Below are 19,624 nucleotides of genomic sequence, written 5' to 3' on the forward strand. Positions count from 1 at the left end.
CTTTGAGAGGTAGACCCAGAGAACCACCAATTTTAACACCATCGATTTGTCAATGGAGGTAACTTTTGCTTTAGTGAAAAACATCAATTTTCTGGAAATTAGGGAATCATTTTACCAAGAGAAGCTTAAAGCAAAGATAATTTCTGTATTTCAGTATGAACCAAGCATTATAACATAATTATCAGAAAGTAGTTGGAGAAGTAAGTGGAATTAATCAAAAATGTAAAATAAAATCAACATTAGACAGTGAAGACTTTTAAGTATTAATCATAATACTTTTTGGTCATTGATTGAAAGATACAGCATGGAAACAGGCCCTTCAGCCCACCGAGTACACGCCGCCCATCGATCATCCATTCACACCAGTTCGATGTTATCCCACTTTCTCAACCGCTCCTTGCACACTAGGGGCAATTTACAGAAGGCCAATTAACTTGCAAACCTGTACATATCTAGGATGTGGTGGGGGGTGGGGACTGGAGCACCTGGAGGAACCCACGTGGTCATAGGGCCCGAGATCAGGATGTAACCCTGGCGCTGTGAGGCAGCAGCTCCACCTGGTGTGCCACCATGCCGCCCCTTGGTTGGTGGCAGTGGTGTGTTTTTATGACTGTAGATTTTGTGATCTGTGGTGTTCTCCACGAGTCAATGCTGGGGCTGCTGTTATTTGGAATAGATGTGAATGAATGGTTTAAACTTATCTGTTGTGCTGCTGCATGTAAGAATATTGTTATTCCATTTTGGGACATATGACAATAAAACACTCTTGACTCTCTCTCTCACACATACTCTCTTGAAGTAGCCAGCGTGTAAAGTTAGCTTTTAGTCTTTAGAGATACAGTGCAGCTACAGGCCCTTTGGCCCACTGAGTCCATGCCCACCAGCGATCCCTGTACGTTGATTAGTAAATTTTCAACTGACATGGGATAGAGATATAGGTAGAGAGGAAAGTTGACAAAAGATACAGCAAGACTGGATATTTATAATATCTTGTACAAATTGTGTGTGTGATGTGCTGCAGGCAAAATTTTCTTGTGTGAAATTTTATTTTTTCTTGCACAGTTCTTGTGCTGGACAATAAACTCGACATGACTGTACTAAATTACTTCCTCTCTTGCAACCAATGGGACAATGTTTCGTTGGAGCCTCTAATGGTGAACTAATTCTTTGTCGACTTGCCCAGTAAAAAGTTCCAATACGATTGCAGGTTTTACTGCAATGTTATAATTTTAATTTCAACTCTATAACTATTATTATGAGTTTACTGCTGGATATGATGTAACCAAATGTCTGTATTGCAATATTGAAACCATCATGCATTGCATGTGTTCACAAAGGGAAATAAAACAATGGACCTGAAAAGCGTATAAAATGTTTCAATGACTAATTATAGGATCGTTTGTTAAATTAAGTTGTTGTACTCTGGCATTAAACTCTTTACAGCATGAATACACAGTTTATTCCATTATCTGTACAGCCACCTTTTAAAAATTGAGTTTAAATAAAATCATCTCCAAGTGTAACAGTCTGATGGCAATCGTTTTAAATGTTATCAAAGGTCAACAAGTCAAAGCCCTTGCAAAACACTTCCTCTGCTACCAACTTATTCTTGAAGGGAATTTTGCTTTGCCTCCCACTGCCTGTGCACAGTTTGATCAGTGTTTAAATCCAAGAGTTGAAGGAAAGTTTGGGACCGTTTGGAAATAGAAGCAATTCCCTCTGTGCCAGCCACCTTCAGCTGTGTGGTGAACAGTCCTCCGCAGAGGTAAATAGTTCTAATGAAGCAGAAGTGAGCCTCTTGCAAAGGGATAAAAACTGCATTTCTGTGACACACTTTGGTGTTTGAGGTGATTCCCAGCCCAGAGCTTGCAGCAGGTTGTGTGGAGGTGCATTGTGAGCATGCAGTGGCAGTGCAGCCACCAGGGGCGGCGCTCTGGTCGACACCACCGGCACTGCGCCCGCAACCAAACTTGCCGGCTGATGGGCAGCCGCCGCGGCCAATGGGCGGAGCACGTTCACCAATGGGCGGAACGCAGCGGCAGATAGACCAATGGGAGGCGGTTGCTGGGCGCGTTGCTGGCGGCGCAGCCAATGGGTGTGAGGGGAGTGGGCGGGACGGCGGGGGCGGCACCAATTGGAAGAAGGCGGGGAGGCGGGAGGGTGAGCGGCCACCAATGGGAGGGCGGTTGCTAGGCGGGAGGGCCAATGGGAACGCGGCGGCGGCGCCAGCAGGTTGGGGTGCGCTGGCCGGGTGGCGGTTGGCGGTGAGGGAAGGGAAGAGAGGAGGCGCCGCCGCCGAGTAGCGCTGGAGGCAGAGCCCGGCCCCGCCGCGCCCCCCCCCCCCTCGACCGCCCGCCTAGAGACACCTCCCAGCGCTCACCCCTCGTCCCGTCCATCCGTCCATCCGTCCATCCATCCATCCGTAGCCGGAGCCCGGGACCGACAACTTCGCGGCGCCGGGGCGAGTGCCGGCCCGACCCGGGCAGCAGCAGCAACGGCAACGGCAACGGCGATGCCGACCATGATGGAGAAGGGGCCCGAGGCGGCGGGCAAGCGGCGCGCCAGGAGCGGACACAAAAGTTTCCCCGCGGCCGCGACGGCAACGGCGGCAGCAGCTGCAGCAACAACGGCCAACGGCAGCAACTCGAACTCGTGGGAGGAGGCGAGCAGCGGCTCTGAGGACGAGCCGGGTACGGGCCACTTTCCTTCCCCCCCCCCCCCCCCTATACTATCCTCCCCCCCCCCCCCCTATACTATCCTCCTCCCCCCCTCAAACTATCACCCCCCTCAAACTATCACCCCCCCTCAAACTATCACCCCCCCTCAAACTATCACCCCCCCTCAAACTATCACCCCCCCCTCAAACTATCACCCCCCCCTCAAACTATCACCCCCCCTCAAACTATCACCCCCCCCTCAAACTATCACCCCCCTCTCCAACTCTTCCCCCCCCCCATATACTATCCTCCTCCCCCCCATATACTATCCTCCTCCCCCCCCTCAAACTATCACCCCCCCTCAAACTATCACCCCCCCTCAAACTATCACCCCCCCCTCAAACTATCACCCCCCCCTCAAACTATCACCCCCCCCTCAACTATCACCCCCCCCAACTATTCCCCCCCCACCCCTATACTATCCTCCTCCCCCCCCTATACTATCCTCCTCCCCCCCCTCAAACTATCACCCCCCCCCCAACTCTTCCCCCCCATACTATCCCACCCCCCCAACTCTCCCCCCCCCATACTATCCCCCCTCAAACTATCACCCCCCCAACTCTTCCCCCCCCACCCCTATACTATCCCCCCATCAAACTATCACCCCCCCCCCACTCTTCCCCCCCCCCCATACTATCCCCCCCCAAACTATCACCCCCACCCAACTCTTTCCCTACCCCCCCCCCCCCCCCCCCACCCCAAACTCTCCCCCGGACCCTACCTCTTCCCCGGACCCGCTCTCCCTCCCGGACCCTATCTCTCCCCCCCGGACCCTATCTCTCTCCCCCCCCCCCCCTCCTCAAACTACCCCCACCCCCCCAAATTATCCCCCCCCCCCTCTTCTCTTCCCCCCGGACCCTCTGCTCACCCACACCCCCGCCCCCATTATCCCCGGAGTGTCCCCATCTCTCCCCCCCCCCCCACACCCACTCTCCGCCCCCCCCTGTCCCACTTCCCCGGCCCCTCTTTCCACCCCTTCAGCCACTCTCCCCCCCCCCCCTCCTCTCTCCCATCTCCCCTGTCCCCCCACCGCTCTAACCCGATGTCTCTCTGAACTTGTTCCAGGTGGGGGAATGCGAGTGGGCTCCCAGTACCAGGCGGTGGCCCCTGACTACGACCCCGGTGAGGAATATTTCTATGTGTGTGCGTGCGGTAATTCTCGATGTTTTGATGTGTTGGCATAGCCTAAAACTCTCCCTTCTCCCTCCCCCCCACATCTCCCCCTCGCTCTACCTATTGCCGAGTCTTGTGTATCAATGTTACTCATGTTCAAAATTTTATAATTAGAAATAAAATTTACTCCGTGTTGTATCTGGCTATTTGAGTTGTGCGATTTCTAAGTCTCCTTCTGTGTATGATGTGTTGAAATAGCCTAAAACACTCTCTCTTCACCCCCCCCCCCCCTTTCAACCCACACTTCTCTGTTTAATCGGTTAAGTTAAGGGTTGTGTGGGGGACGGGAAAAAACCCTCCTTTCTTGGATATGGCGGGAAGAGTTAGGAAAGATGTATATAAAAGTACGAGGCATCAGTTATAATAAAAAGATGATAGATTATTAACTCGCCCCTCGCTCTCTCTGCCCTACTGTTCGTCTTGAGAACAGCAGCAGCAGGAAAAGTGTGTGATGCAGGCGTGCTCCCACTTAAATCATCACTTCCTACTCCACCTTGGCTAAAACTAAAATAATTGTAACAATATCATTCCAGTTCATAATTGGAACAATCTTATCTCCCTGGGTTGTGTCTCGCTATTTGGGTTGTGCGATTTATAGAACTCCTTTCAGGCCTGGTTACTTTCACATTCTCTGTTCTATTCTCGGATTTGCTGGAGTTATATTGTTCGACAATATGATTAAAAAAAAATATCTAAAGTATATCTTTAAATCTACATTATTTACTTCTGGGTTTGAAATGAGAAACTAAGTGGCCAGTGCAAACGGTGCTGAAAATATTTATTACGTGCAGGACCAAATGCATTTAAAAGTTGGGAAATGTGTTTTGCTCTCTTAATAACTCAAGGCATTGTTTTAGCGTCTGGGCCTGCAATGTTAACTGTCCAGTGGGAAGCCCACCAAAAGATGTTTTCCATTCAACCAAAAGTTGGTTTTCATGTAAATATTTCCAGTAATATTTATCGTTGCTAAGCAAGTTTGTAGTTTTCTCACGTTAGAGAAACGGGTTTATTGCCACAATATGTTTCTATTTGACAAAAAGTTGGCTTTAATGTATATATTTTGGGTGGTTTTCATCGTTTATCAGCAAGTTTGTAGTTTTCTCTTGTTGAAGAAATGGTTTTATTGAATGTAACATGAGTGCACCAGAAGCTTGCTTTGGAGGTTGAAGATTGGTCAGCTGTATTTTATGCCAGGAAATTGTTCTAAAACCGCACAATCTTGATTTAACTACTTGTCACTGTGTGGCACAGTGGGAGCAAGATTTCATCTGATGACAATTTAATGTGGAATTGTGTGTGTTTCAAATCAAATTGATCTTCAAAGGTGATCTGAAAATGATTTTATTTTAATTTTGAGAGAATGTGTGGGGTGTCATTTGAGGAAGATGCTATCTGTTCCCTTAGCATTAAATGGCAAGAGGACTGGAAGGGCAGTGAATTTGGATGCTTCTATTTCATTGTTAGCTGGTGGGTGAAGATGTGTAGGAAGGAACTGCAGATGCTGCTTTAAACAGAAGATAGACACAAAAAGCTGGAGTAACTCAGTGGGACAGACAACATCTCTGGAGAAAAGGAATAGGTGACATTTCTGGACGAGACTGAAGTTACTCCAGCTTTTTTTGTCTATCTTCCTAGTTTTATTAATGTCTTGGAACTTGGGTGAATGGTGGGGGGGGTTAGGCTGTTAAACTGAATAGAATAACCATATCAAATTATAAAAGAACTGGACAAGCTAGATGAAGGAAAAATGTTCCCAACGTTGGGGGAGTCCAGAACCAGTGGCCACAGTCTTAGAATAAAGGGGAGGATAGAATTTAAGACTGAGGTGAGAAAAAACTTTTTCACGCAGAGAGTTGTGAATTTGTGGAATTCTCTGCCATAGAGGGCTGTGGAGGTCAAATCACTGGATGGATTTAAGAGAGAGTTAGATAGAACTCTAGGGGCTAGTGGAATCAAGGGATATGGGGAGAAGGCAGGCACGGGTTATTGATTGGGGACGATCAGCTATGATCACAATGAATGGCGGTGCTGACTCGAAGGGCCGAATGGCCTCCTCCTGCACCTATTTTCTATGTTTCTAATATGTGGAATCGTGAATCCGAGTGACTTTGAAATGGTGAATTACATGGGCTGGCAAGGATTTATTTTAAAAATGTGGAGAGTTGGTTGGCGATTTGGAACAGATGACTAAGTGAGGCTGAGTGGGCCTTGGTGTGAAGTTAGATTATAAGTGGTGGCATTTTGAATGGTGGGAAGTAGAAGATGGGATGGGCAGGTCGGCACCGCATTAGTCCATAAGAGTCATAGAGTGATACAGTGTGGAAACCCTTCAGCCCAACTTTCCCACACCGGCCAATGTCCCAGCTACACGAGTCCCACCTGCCTGCGTCTGGTCCATATCCCTCCAAACCTGTCCTATCCATGTATCTAACTGTTTCTTAAATGTTGGGATAGTCCCAGCCTCAACTACCTCCTCTGACAGCTTGTTCCACACACCTGCCACCCTTTGTGTGGAAAAAGTCACCCCTCGGATTCCTATTAAATCTTTTCCCCTTCACCGTAAACCTATGTCCTCGATTCACCTACTCTGGGCAAGAGACTCTGTGCATCTACCTGATCTTCTCCTCTCGTGATTTTATACACATCTGTAAGATCACCCCTCATCCTCCTGTGCTCCAAGGAATAAAGTACCAGCCAATGCAACCTCTCCCTGTAGTTCAGACCCTCGTGTCCTGGCAACATCCTTGTAAATCTTCTCTGAACCCTTTCCAGCTTGCCAACATCTGGCAGAGAAATGGGCACCAGTGTTGGATTTAGGCCAAGGTCAATGATGCTTTGGCATTGAGAGTAGAAATCACTTGTGGTTGAAAGCAAAGGGGATTGAAATTAGTGCTGATGTTATGACTGCTGGTTTAACAGAGACAGTGGTTGATGACAGGTTAGATCCTTGGAAGACTTTTAAAATAAGAGAGGCAAGATATTTTTTTATTTTTAATATTGATTTAGCTTTATTGATTCCTTTCCGTTTGTATTCCATATCGCACACTTTTTCTGCAACTGTCATACTGTTGGTGTGCATCTACACAAAGCCTTCAGTTCAGTTCAATTTTGCTAGTCCTTGCTGTCTCCTCCCCTTCCTCAACCCTCTAGCTGTCTCCTCCCATCCGCCCGCCCTCGGGCTCCTCCTCCTCCCCTTTTCCTTCCTTCTCCCCCCCACCCCCCATCAGTCTGAAGAAGAGTTTCGGCCCGAAACGTCGCCTATTTCCTTCGCTCCATAGATGCTGCTGCACCCGCTGAGTTTCTCCAGCAATTTTGTGTGCCTTCAGTTCTTGTTTGTTGATATCTTCTCAAAATAAACTTGTCTCAAGCAATGCAGTTGTGACCATTTAGTCGCTGGGCAATTCCAGATGTAAAGTATCTGGATTTTCAAAAAGCCTTTGTCAAAGTCCCACCCACAGGATTAGTGTACAAAATTAGAGCACATGGTATTGGGGGTAGGGTATTGACATAGATAGGGACCTGGTTGTCATACAGGAAGCAAATAATATGAATTAACGGGTCCTTTTCAGAATGGTAGGTAGTGATTAGTGGGGTGCCACAAGGCTCGGTGCTGGGACCCCAGTTATTTACAATATATTAATGATTTAGATGAGGGAATTAAATGTGACATCTCCAAGTTTGTGGATGACACAAAGCTGGATGGCAGTGTGAGCTGCGATGATGCCATGAGGCTGAGAGATGACTTGGATAGGTTGGGTGAGTGGGCAGATGCGGTATAATGTGGATACATGTGAGGTTATCCACTCTGCTGGCAAGAACAGGAAGGCAGATTATTATCTGAATAGTGTCAGATTAGGAAAAGGGGAGGTGAAACAAGACCTGGCTGTGCTTACTTTCAGTGACTGATGTACAAGCATGGAGGTACAGCAGGCAGTGAAGAAAGCTAATTTTCATTGCGAGAGGATTTGAGTTTCAGAGCAAGGAGGTTCTACTGCAGTAGTTTAGGACCTTGGTGAGACCGCACCTGGAGTATTGTGTGCAATTTTGGTCTCCTAATTTGAGGAAGGACATTATTGCTATTGAGGGAGTGCAGCGTAGGTTCACCAGGTTAATTCCCGGGATGGCAGGACTGACATCTGATGAAAGAATGGGTCGACTGGCTTGTATTCACTGGAATTTAGAAGGATGAGAGGGTATCTTATAGAAACTTATACAATTCTTAAAGGATTGGACAGGCTAGATATAGGAAAAATGTTCCCGATGTTGGGGGAGTCCAGAACCAGGGTTTACAGTTTAAGAATAAGGGGTAGGCCATTTAAGACTGAGATGAGGAAAAATGTCTTGATTGATTGATTGATTGATTGATTGATTATACCTTTAATAATCCTTTTCAGGAAATTACAGTGCCACGACAGCTTCAAGACAAACATAACACCACACATTTCCTTAAATTGCTTCCATACTTAACAAGTTAAAATACGTTAAAATACAAGTTAAAATACAATTAATTTAAAAAAAGTGCAATTATTTATGCGTATTATAAAGTCTTATAGCAGCTGGTAAACAGGACTTCCTGTATCTCTCCGTTTTGCACATTGGTGCAATCAGCCTCTGACTGAAGATGCTGCTCTTGATCACCTTCAGGGCATGGAGTGGGTGAGTGGGGTTTGTCATTATAGAACCTAGTTTATTTAGAGTTCTGGCCTCTGCCACCTGCTGGACCGTTCGTTGCTCAGCCCCGACCACTGAGCCGGCCTTCCTGATTAGTTTGTCCAGTCTGTTTTTATCCGCTATACGGGCGCCATCTCCCCAACAGGCCACAGCAAAAAACAGAGCACTGGCCACCACTGAATGGTAGACCATGGTCTTCACCCAGAGGGTTGTGAATCTGTGGAATTCTCTGGCACAGAAGGCAGTGGAAGCCAATTCACTGGATGTTTTCATGAGAGAGTTGCATTTAGCTCTTCGGGCTAAGGGAATCAAGTGATATGGGGAGAAAGCCAGAACGGGGTACTGATTTTAGATGATCAGCCATGATCATATTTGCTGGCTCAAAGGGCCGAATGGTCTACTTCTGTACCTATTTTACTATGTTTCTAAGCAGGTTGTGCTAAGTAGTCAAAATGTAGAAACAAAGAACTACAAATGCTGGTTTATACCAACGATATGGACACAAAGTGCTGGAGTAATACAGTGCGTCAGGCATCATCGCTGGAGAACCAAAGGTAGACACAAAGTGCTGGATTAACTGAAGAAGGGTCCCAACCTGAAACGTCACCCATCGTTTTTCTCCAGAGATGCTGTCTGACCTGAGTTACTCCAGCACTTTGTGTCTATCTTCACTTCAGCTACGTAGTAATCGGGAGTACTTTGGGATGTTCTCAGTAAGATGCAGTTAGCTAACACTTCCAGGGTAGTAAAATATCCAGGTGTTTCCTAGGCATTTCCTAGGAGTTTGATGAGGAGGTATTATGCAAAGTTAGTCTGAGTTGTGTTTTAAGGGAATGTTAAATGAAATAGGAAAGCACCAAGAGCTAACTCCTGTTCGCAGGTCCTGGCATCAAATGCTAGGGCACAGATGGTGGAACAATTAAAATTGGAAGGACATTGGGTTAGAACTGGAGGGATTTGAAAATAAAGGCAAATATGGTTGCTTTCAAAATTTGGCTGTCTGACAGGTTGCAATTGCATGGTTTGGGATATGAAAAAGCCTTTAAGTTATTTGGCTCTGGGTTTGAACGAGCTGTGATTGGGTAAGATAGGTGTGTATTTTACTTTTTGTACTCTAGCTGGTATTATTTGCTTTAGCTAAGTTTGTTCATCAGTGGTTTAATCTTGGGACTGTTCTGGTCTGCGTCGCTCGGTGTTGAATGCAGAAGATGCTTGAAAAAAGCATCAACTTGAATTTTGGTACATGTGACAATTTCTAAGGTAGAGATGATTAGCTGAGAATTATGATCTATTTAATAGAAATAATAACATTTATTTTACTTGGATGATAGACACAAAATGCTGGAGTAACTCAGCGGGGCAGGCAGCATCTCTGGATAGAAGGAATGGGTGAGGTTTTGGGTCGAGACCCTTCAGACAGTTATTCCAGCTTTTGTGTCAATCTTTGGTGTTAGCCAGCATCTGCAGTTCCTTCCTACACATTATTTTACTTGTTCTGGCAAGAAAGTTTGTTACTTGTTTTGATTGAATTTTCAGAAGGAGTTATAGTATGACTCTTACTGTAATACTTTTTTTTTTTTTAATTATTTTTTTATTATCTTTTTTTTTTTTTTTTAATGTATTAGAAGTACGGTAAGTTACAGTAATACACAACACATATGTCTTAATACATTTTTTTGTACCGCTTCATTTTTTAAGCTTTAAGAACAAGATAGAAGTAAAGAAAGTAAGGAAAGTGCGCAAGAGTCGTGAAGGTGCAAGAGAGTGTTGAGAAAAGAAAGCCCCTTAGAAAAGAAGTTAGAGAAGGAAGTAAAGAAAGAAAGAAAGTAGACCCTAGAAAAGAAGGAAAAAGAGAGGAGAAACAATCGCTCTATTATAACATTAAACTCCGCAGAAAGGGAACTCCCAACCTAGTCTCTTTTTGTTGTTGTTTTTGTTGCCAGATCCTGGCACCATTTATTTATTTATTTATTTATTAAATTACTATTGCACCTCATGCTTGTAATAGTTCCAAAAACGTACACCACGTCTTTTGGAATTGGTCTGCTTTGCCTGCTAAGAGGAATCTCATCTCTTCCAGATGTAGTGTTTCAAACATATCTGATATCCACATTTTTATTGTTGGTGTGGGCGCATTTTTCCAGAATTTAAGTATAAGCTTTTTTCCCATTATTAGCCCATAATTGAGTAAATTCTTCTGAAACACGTTTAGTTCAGGGTTACCTTCCGATATTTCAAAAATAATCCATTCTGGTTTTGGTACCAGTTTTATTTTAATTAATTTTGTAAAGATGTCAAATATTTCATTCCAGTACTGTAATACTGACATGGAATATATTTTGGGCCTAATTGTGGACCCCTCATTAGTTATTCTTTACGGCTGGTGCTACAGTTTTAATAGTTGTCTTGTATGCACACTTGGTAAATAACTGCATCGTCATTCAGAGATTCAGAGATTTGAACTTTACCAATTTGTGTTTTCCTTTCATGGTAATTGCAGATGGAATAAATCAGTTTTTTGTTGAGCAAAAAACTTTCATGTGACAATTTATTTGTAATGTTTCTTAATTAAAACAAATGTACGGCATCTAAATTTTGAAAAGCACACAAAGGTCTGCTTTTAAATCTCCCAAATCTGAGATTAATAATTAGTCAATGTAGCAAAGTAAAATCTACAAATATACATTGGATTTCTCTTAAAATTCTGTTCATTTAAAATTGTCAGAGGAAGAACAAGATGTATCAAGGGATTTAAGCTAATGTCATTGTTTTATTTACTATTGGTGTTCTAGGCGGTACAATGAAATATGAAGGTGTGGTAAAGAGAGAGTACTAAAATGAACAATGATTTTATTCCAAATCTATTTATTTCAGTGAACTTAAGTTTGTAGGAGATAACTTGTTATATCTCCTATAAACCTACTGACTCCTACGATTACTTTGACCACACCCTATCTCTTGCATCCCTTTCTTATCCTATTGTCCCATACCATGTGTTGGTTCATCTTTAGTTTAGTGATAGCGTGGAAACGGACGCTTCGGCCCACCGATTCTGTGCCGACCAGCGATTCCTGCACACTAATGCTATCCTACACGCACCAGGGACAATTTACAATTATACCAAGCCAATTAACTTACAAACCTGCACGTCTTTGGAGTGCGGGTAGAAATCGGAGCTCCCGGAGAACCCACGCAGGTCACGAGGAGAACGTACTAATTCTATACTGACTAGCAGCTGTAATCGGGATCGAACCTGGGTCTCTGGTGCTGTAAGGCAACAACTCTACTGCTGTGCCACTGTGCCGTCCCAATCTCTGTCTTTTAGTTTAGGAAACATTTATCATCTCCATGCCCCCCCCCCCCCATTCCATCCCTTGCAGTTGTGGATGGAGCCCTCGCTATGTCCTTTGTTTCTGTCATATCTGCTCCTTTCTACACCACCCCACCTAATGGAACTCTTTGCCACAGATGACTGTGTATTTTTACAGCGGAGATAAATAGATTCTTGATTTGTGGGGGTGATGTGTGTTATGGGGTGAAGGCAGGAGAATGAGGTTGATAGGGAAAGATAGATCAGCTATGATTGAATGGCGGAGTAGACTTGATGGGCTAATCTTGGTCCTATGACGTATGAACTTATGATAGACCTTGAATAGAGTTCCGTGTTGTGTGGGAAGGAACTGCAGATGCTGGTTCACACCAAAGATAGACACAATGTAGGAGTAACTCGGTGCGACAGGCAGCACCTCTGGAGAGAAGTACTCCTGTGTTTCAATGCACCAACATCGAACACCATTCTCTAAGCTTAATTGGAGGTGGAGCATATGTTGGAGGATTATGTGCTGTACGCGGGTGAAAGGTGAGGACTAGGGGGACTGTCCCTGTTGCTACCAGGGGATGCAAGAGCTGAGCTGCGGGCTATCGTGAGGGCCTCGTCTATGATGGAAGAGGGGAACCCCCGTTCCCTGAAGAATGAGGACCATCTCCTGGTATAGAGCTCCTCATCTTGCGGCGTATTTCTTGTATGTGAATACTTGGCCAATAAACATTCATTCATTAGGAGTATGGCATAGTCTTTACAGGAAGCAGGGTGGGAAAAAGTGTAGTCTACATAGCTGTGGGAGTTAAGTTTGTAATAGATGACAGTCGATAATTTATCTCCTGTAATGGAGACGGTGAGATCAAGAAACGGTAGGGAGATATCGATAGTCCAAGAAAATTTAAATGCCAGATGGAAATTAGTGGTGAAGTTAATGAAGTCAGTGAGTTCTGCATGGGTGCAGGAGGTAGCCCCGATGCAGTCGTCAATGTAACTCCCTCTCCCCAACGCGCAGTCTGAAGAAGGGTCTCGACCGGAAATGTCATCCATTCCTTCTACTCCAGCATTTTATATCTACCTGCAGTGTGAACCAGCACCTGCAGTTCCTTCCTATACACTCGATGTACTGGACCGGCTCCTGATCCAGGTAAGCCACAGCCCCAGAGATAACAGGGAGAATGTGCAAGGTCCACCAGCACCCAAAATCAGGATGGAACTGGGGCAGTGGTGCTGTAAGACATCAGCTCTACCTGCTGTGCCACTAATGGGAAGCAGAGGACATGATATTTATATAAGACTTTTAGACATTACTCTACAAGATATTAAAATAATACACCTCTAGATGTGTTTTATTTTAGTAGAATGTATTTGCAGCAATTTAGAAAATTCTATTTGAGGCTAACTTTCTTAAGTGTAGTTATGTTTGAGGCATCCGTGTCTTAAGTTAAACTAGTTTTTAAGTTTATCCAGTCAAATGAACGAAGAGGACTTTGTGAGGGTACTTGACATCCTGTTGAGATATATTGAGCCAGGATGAAATTAAAGTCTAAAACGGTAATAAAAGTATGTGAAATACCAGCTCCTTTTAGCTTTAGGCAAATGTAGGTGCTGTGGAAAGAATGTATCAAGGATACGTTGAGTGTGGCTCCAGGAATGGAGTAAATTGAAAAGATTTGTTTTCCAAAGAAAAGAAAAGGGATGCAAAAGAGCAATTGGTGTCAAAAACAAAGTTGGTTGAGTACTTGAAGTTCAGTGTTTTTGAGTTGTTGAGTCCTACAGCACAGAGACAGTCCCTTCAGCCGACCATGATGTCCCATCCTTCATTTGGTCCACTACCCTCTAAACTTTCCTATCTATGCACCTATCCAATTGGCAGCTCGTTCCATATACCCACTATCCTCTGGAAAAAGTTCCTATTAATGGGGGGGAGAAATTACATTTGGCGCCTGCCTGCAGCGACTTTTGTGGAGCACCAGAACCTAAAAGGCTTAAATACGACTTCCATCAACTCACCTGGATCAGGAAACACGCAGAAAAGGGTGCCGTATTGGACAAGCTGCTTGATCTCACGCAGCTGCGGGAGCCCCTGACTTTAAATTTTCCCATGCTGGCTGTAAAACTCTCGATCCGACTGAGGAACACGGGTACGGTACCTGGAAACCTCGGGATGACCTCCAGAGCCGACGGGCTAGATCTCCCAGGAACAATTAAGCTGGAGCTGCTGACTTTCAAGGTACCCCCGTTCTTTACGGAGCTGGAGCTGCTGACTTTCAAGGTACCCCCGTTCTTTACGGAGCTGGAGCTGCCGTCTGTGAAGGTATCCCCGTTCCAGCGCAGGTTCGCAGAAACAGCAGGGACAGTAAGCACAGTACCTGGAAACAAAGGGGAAGCCTCCATTGTGTCCGGAAACGTGGCCGACGGGCAGGACTTCGGGTCATAAAGAAGCGCAGGAGACTTTGGCCCCCTCTCCCATCTATCCTACTGGCCAACGTACAGTCCCTTGAAATTAAAGTGGAGGACTTAAGGGCAAGACTGCTTTATCAAAGGGAGCTGAGGGAATGCTCTGTGTTCTGTTTCACAGAGACATGGCTCACCCCCAGCTCCCCAGACTCAGTGATCCAGCCTGAAGGGTTCTCCATCCACCGTATGGACCATACACTGGCATCTGGGAAAGGGAGAGGAGGGGGCGTCTGACTCGTGGTCAACTCTGCGTGGTGCTCAGACGTGGCAGTCCTGTCCAACTCCTGCTCTCCACACCGTGAACATTTGTGTGTGTTCCGTCCCTTCTACCTTCCAAGGGAATTCGCCTCCATCATCCTCACCACGGTCCACATCCCACCCCAGGCAGACTCCAGTCTGGCACTGGAGGAGCTGCACGCCGTGGTCCTACAGGCAGCAATTAAAGAGCGCACCCCTAGAGGTGAGGACAGTACAGAGCTGGTCGGGGGGGGGGGGGGGCGGCGGTGGCAGAGGAACAACTACAGGACTGTTTGGCATCTACACTGGGCAATGTTCAAGGACTCGGCAACGGACTTGAACGAATGGACTTGACTCCACAGTCGTTACAGACTTCATTAAGAAATGTGTGGAGGACTGCATCCCAACAAAAACCTTCCGAGTGTTTCCCAATCAGAAACCTTGGATGAACTTTGAGATCCGCACTTCTGAAGTCCAGACACAGGGCATTCATGTCTGATGATACAGTGGTCTACAAGAAGTCCAGATACGACCTTGGTAAGGCCATCAAAAAGGCCAAAGGGGACTTTTGCTCCAAACTGGAGGATGAGACAGATGTTCGGCAGCTGTGGCGGGGCCTGAATGCAATCACCTCCTACAAGGCAAAATCAGAAGGCAGCTCGAATGTCGGCGAAGCATCACTCCCTGATGAGCACAATGCGTTTTACGCATGCTTTGATAGGGAGCACACTGATGTGCCTTCCCGAGCCCCCATTCGCTGTGATGGTATTTCAGTCTCAATCACAGAGGCCGACGTCAGGAAATCCTTCAGAGGGGTGAACCCTCGAAAAGCATCTGGACTTGATTGTATACCCGGTCGTGTTCTAAAAACCTGTGCGGACCAACTGGCTGGAGTTTTTAAGGACATTTTTAACCTCTCACTTCTGAGGTCTGAGGTTCCCACCTGTTTCAAAAGGGCATCATTATACCAGTGCACAAGAAGAGTAAGGTGACGTGCCTCAATGACTATCGACCAGTGGCACTAACGCCTGTGTTGATGAAGTGCTTTGAGAGGTTGATCATGGAGCAAATCAACTCCTACCTCGATTAAAAACCTGGACCCACTGCAGTTCGCTTACCGCCACAACAGATCAACGGTGGATGCGATCTCGCTGGCTCTCCACTCTGCTCTGGACCACTTGGACAACAAAAACTCATGTCAGGCTGTTATTCATTGATTACTGCTCGGCATTTAATACAATCATCCCCTCCAAGCTGGTTACCAAACTCGCAGAACTGTGTCTCTCCGCAACCCTCTGCCCAGTCCATCATCGGCTCTGACCTCCCTTCCATCGAGGTGATCTATCGCAGTCGCTGCCTCAAAAAGGCTGGCAGTATCATCAAGGACCCACACCATCCTGGCCACACACTCATCTCCCTGCTACCTTCAGGTAGAAAGTTCAGGAGCCTGAAGACTGCAACGACCAGGTTCAGGAATAGCTACTTCCCCACAGCCATCAGGCTATTAAACTTGGCTCTGACAAAACTCTGAACATTAATAGCCCATTATCTGTTATTTGCTCTTTATCAGTTTATTTATTCATGTGTGTATCTTATCTATATTACTAAAAGTCTGTTCTTGACCGCTTTTGGCTCACTGTGCTGCGATTTCCGAGAGAACGCCGCCACTTACAGCTGTCATTTTTGGCCACCTCGCTCAAAGCCCTCCTCCACCTTCTGGGACCAGAGGATTTTTCCCATCGATGAAAAATCTGAGATATTAATGTTTTTTTTTTAAATCGCCATTCTCTCTGCTGCCCCTGCTGGAGGGAGGGGGAGGGACTATAAAACCAGGAAGTGGTGTGCCTCACTCAGTCTCTGCAAGATGGAGGATGCCAGAGGGTCACGTCTCTCTGAGCTCTGAATAACACTGAACACATGTCTACTCAACTGTGAGTGCCCTTAATGTGGTTCGAAAATGAAAATATGGTTGGTTTGAAGTAAAAATGCACTGCAAATGGTTGTTTGGGTTGAAGTGAAAATGCACTGCTAATGGTTGTTTGGGCGGGTTTTGGGTTGAAGTGAAAAGGCACTGCAAAGGGTTGTTTGTCTAAACTTGACAACTTCCTGTTTGCACTATATTGATTTTAGGTAAAACGCTACCACTTACGGCTGTGATTTTTGCCATTCTTACTCAGTCCCCCTCCGCTGATCAGGTGCAGAGGATTCTTCCCATCAATGAAAAGTAAAAGTATTATTAGTGTTTAAAAAATGTTGAGAATCTCTCTCCTGTCAATCACGCCATGAAGGCCACACCTTTTCCAGTGGAAGGGGGAGGTATTATAAAACCCGGAAGTGTGGGTGTGGCTCAGTCTCTGCATGATGAGGGAGGGAGAGGTCACAACTCTGTCTGAGCTGTGAATCAACTGAACACACTGAATGTCTACAGAACTGTGAGTGGTGTTTTGTGTGGTTTTATGGTGGTTTCACCTTGCTTGAAATGGTTTGAAACTGCATTTGAATGTGGTGGCCTTGCACCCTGCATGAAATGGTATGAACTGCATTTGAATGTGGTGTCGTTGCACCCTGCATGAAATGGTATGAAACTGCATTTGAATTTGGTGGCCTTGCACCCTCCTTGAATGGTATGAAACTGCACTTGAATTTTGTGGCCTTGCATCCTGCTCGAAGAGGTAAGAAACTGTACTTGGGTTTTGTGGCCTTGCACCCTGCTTGAAATAGTAGGAAAATGGATTTGAATTTGGTGGCCTTGCACTCTGCTTGAAATGGAATTTTAAGGAATAGCCGTGAGTCAACTGCCAGCCCGCCAGCAGTGAGTGAGCTGCCAGCACATCAGGCTTGAGGGACTGAGCTGGCACCCCAATAATCCTTTTGGCCCACAATGTCCATACTAGCCCTCTGGAGACCAGTAGTCCCTGCAGCCAACAACACCCATATCAGCTCTCCACAACCCCCCCCCCCCGGCCACCAATATTGGAATTGGTGGAGAGGTGGAATATTGCGTCGGGGAACCCGATGGGTCCCACTTAGTCTAGTATATTTATATAATGGTATATGGACACACTGATCTGTTCTGTAGTCAATGCCTACTATATTCTGTTGTGCTGAAGCAAAGCAAGAATTTCATTATCCTATCAGGGACACATGACAATAAACTCACTTGAACTTTTAATGGGGGAAATGGGCATTTGACCCATCTGTTTCCCTAGAGGTAAATATTGTATGCCTCTCAGATCCCTACAGCCTTCTGCAAGGAAGAATAGAGGTCTACCATGCCTGACCCCTCCCTATAGCTCGGGCCCTTCAGTTTTGGCAGCATCCACATAAATCTTTTCTACATTCTTCACATTTGGTTACAGAATAAAATGGGAATGCATGTGACTGGTTGAGTCTGGATTGATGGAGCAATGTGTTAAGCTAGTTGGGAATTTGCTTTAATGAATGAAACTTTTTTTTTAAACGGATTCAAAAGTATTGAATTGTCATTTAATTTGCTGCTGATGTGCATTTTCAGAGATTGATTTTGCTAATGATCCGTGATTGAAAGAAAACAACAGTTTATGTTGGTTGGGATTAGACATTGTGGTGGTTATTTCATATAGGAAATTAAGTTTATTTCTTAAGGTGTGGACAAGCTAAGCTAATAGCAGTATGTCACTGAAGAATCACTACATTTTCTGTGGTGTATCTTTCAGTTAAGATGTTAAAATGCAGCTTCACTATATAGATTTTAAAATATCAAGGCACTAGCCAAAGTAATGTTCTTTAGATATTTAACCCGCATTCCAACCATTATCAACAATAGCTTAACTGGTCATTTATCCCACTGTGTATGAATCTCAAGCAAACAATGACTGCTTAGTTGAAGCACATCCATCAGTGGCTGTTCTTCTGAAGAAGTGTCCCGACCCGAAACGTCAATTATCCAAGTTCTCCAGAGATGCTGCCTGACCTGTTGAGTTACTCCAGCACTGTCCTCTTTCGTTAAAAGTAATTCATTGGCCAAGTAATAGATTGTGGATGGGTATGGTGCCAGAAAAATGCCAGCTCATTCTCTTACTGTAATAGTTTTAAGCAACAGCTGCTTCAAATAGTATGTTAACAAATATAATATTAACATGGTAAACAGTATTCAGAATTTTAACTTGAAGCTTCTAAAAATATAGGACCTGATATGTTATCATTTTATCTGTGTGGAATCCTGCAGGTGTTTTTTTTTGCCACTGAAAGATCACAATTTTGGGTGATCGTGTACACATGCTCAAGGAGATAATCTAACAGTCACTACTTCAGAACCAACAGCCATCAATATTGGATCATAGCCACTCGAGCTGCAACACTTTTATTAGACCAATGTTGTAATGATTTCATCTAATACTTCACACTACATTAAGACAGTCAATAGGCCCTTCGGATTAACTTAAATGGTCACTGGTTTTATAGGTTGTGTGATTAACGTTCAAATTACCACAACAATATTTTCCTGAATCCTTTATTGCTATATTTTTTTCAGTCAGAGGCTGTCTGTCTTGGTGCTGTATATTTCTTCAGCAATATTCCCATGTTTGTGCTTCTTTATGGGCCCTTTGGCTCTGCTCTTGCCCAAGATGACCAGCGCCAAATGCTTCTGGGCATCTGACCCATGCTGACTAATCTCTAAATCAATCCAGTCTTAAATTATTACTAACCTTGTGAGTTCCACTAGCAGTTCTCTTGGCTTAGTTCCCATCCTTGCCACTGTTTGATCCAGTGACCCCATGCCTGCCTTTTTCCCCCCAATATTACTTTGCCATTGTCAGTAGCTGCCCAGAGAACAAACCCTCAGCATTATGACTGTGTCTGGTCAGCTCCTTGAACAATGCCACTGGAGATTAACGATAATTGCATCTAAAATGCGACATGCCATTTTTAGTTTTAGAAGGACATTTTCAGTTCGCTGGGTAGCACTTTTGGTCTTGTATGTGGTCTTTAACCATATGGATTGAAGGACCAATCAGTAATTGGCTGTGAATTAATTATATGGCTCTAAAACTGTTTTATTTTGAAA

At 45.0% G+C, this 19,624-nt stretch overlaps 1 protein-coding gene across 2 annotated transcripts in view; it reads left to right on the plus strand.

Annotated features, from left to right (window-relative positions):
- Positions 1-2,247: 2,247 nt before the first annotated feature.
- rcor1 (REST corepressor 1) overlaps positions 2,248-19,624 on the plus strand; it is a 110,753-nt gene continuing 93,376 nt past the window's right edge. The window contains exons 1-2 of one of the 2 annotated variants that reach the window (XM_033026476.1): positions 2,248-2,690; positions 3,783-3,839. In XM_033026476.1, the coding sequence (XP_032882367.1) occupies positions 2,513-2,690; positions 3,783-3,839 (235 nt within the window). In that variant the 5' untranslated portion in view covers positions 2,248-2,512. The remainder of the gene's footprint in view (positions 2,691-3,782; positions 3,840-19,624) is intronic. The other variant, XM_033026477.1, reaches the window with a different exon arrangement.

The sequence above is a fragment of the Amblyraja radiata genome, chromosome 9 (genome assembly GCF_010909765.2).
Source record: "Amblyraja radiata isolate CabotCenter1 chromosome 9, sAmbRad1.1.pri, whole genome shotgun sequence".
NCBI lineage: Eukaryota > Metazoa > Chordata > Chondrichthyes > Rajiformes > Rajidae > Amblyraja > Amblyraja radiata.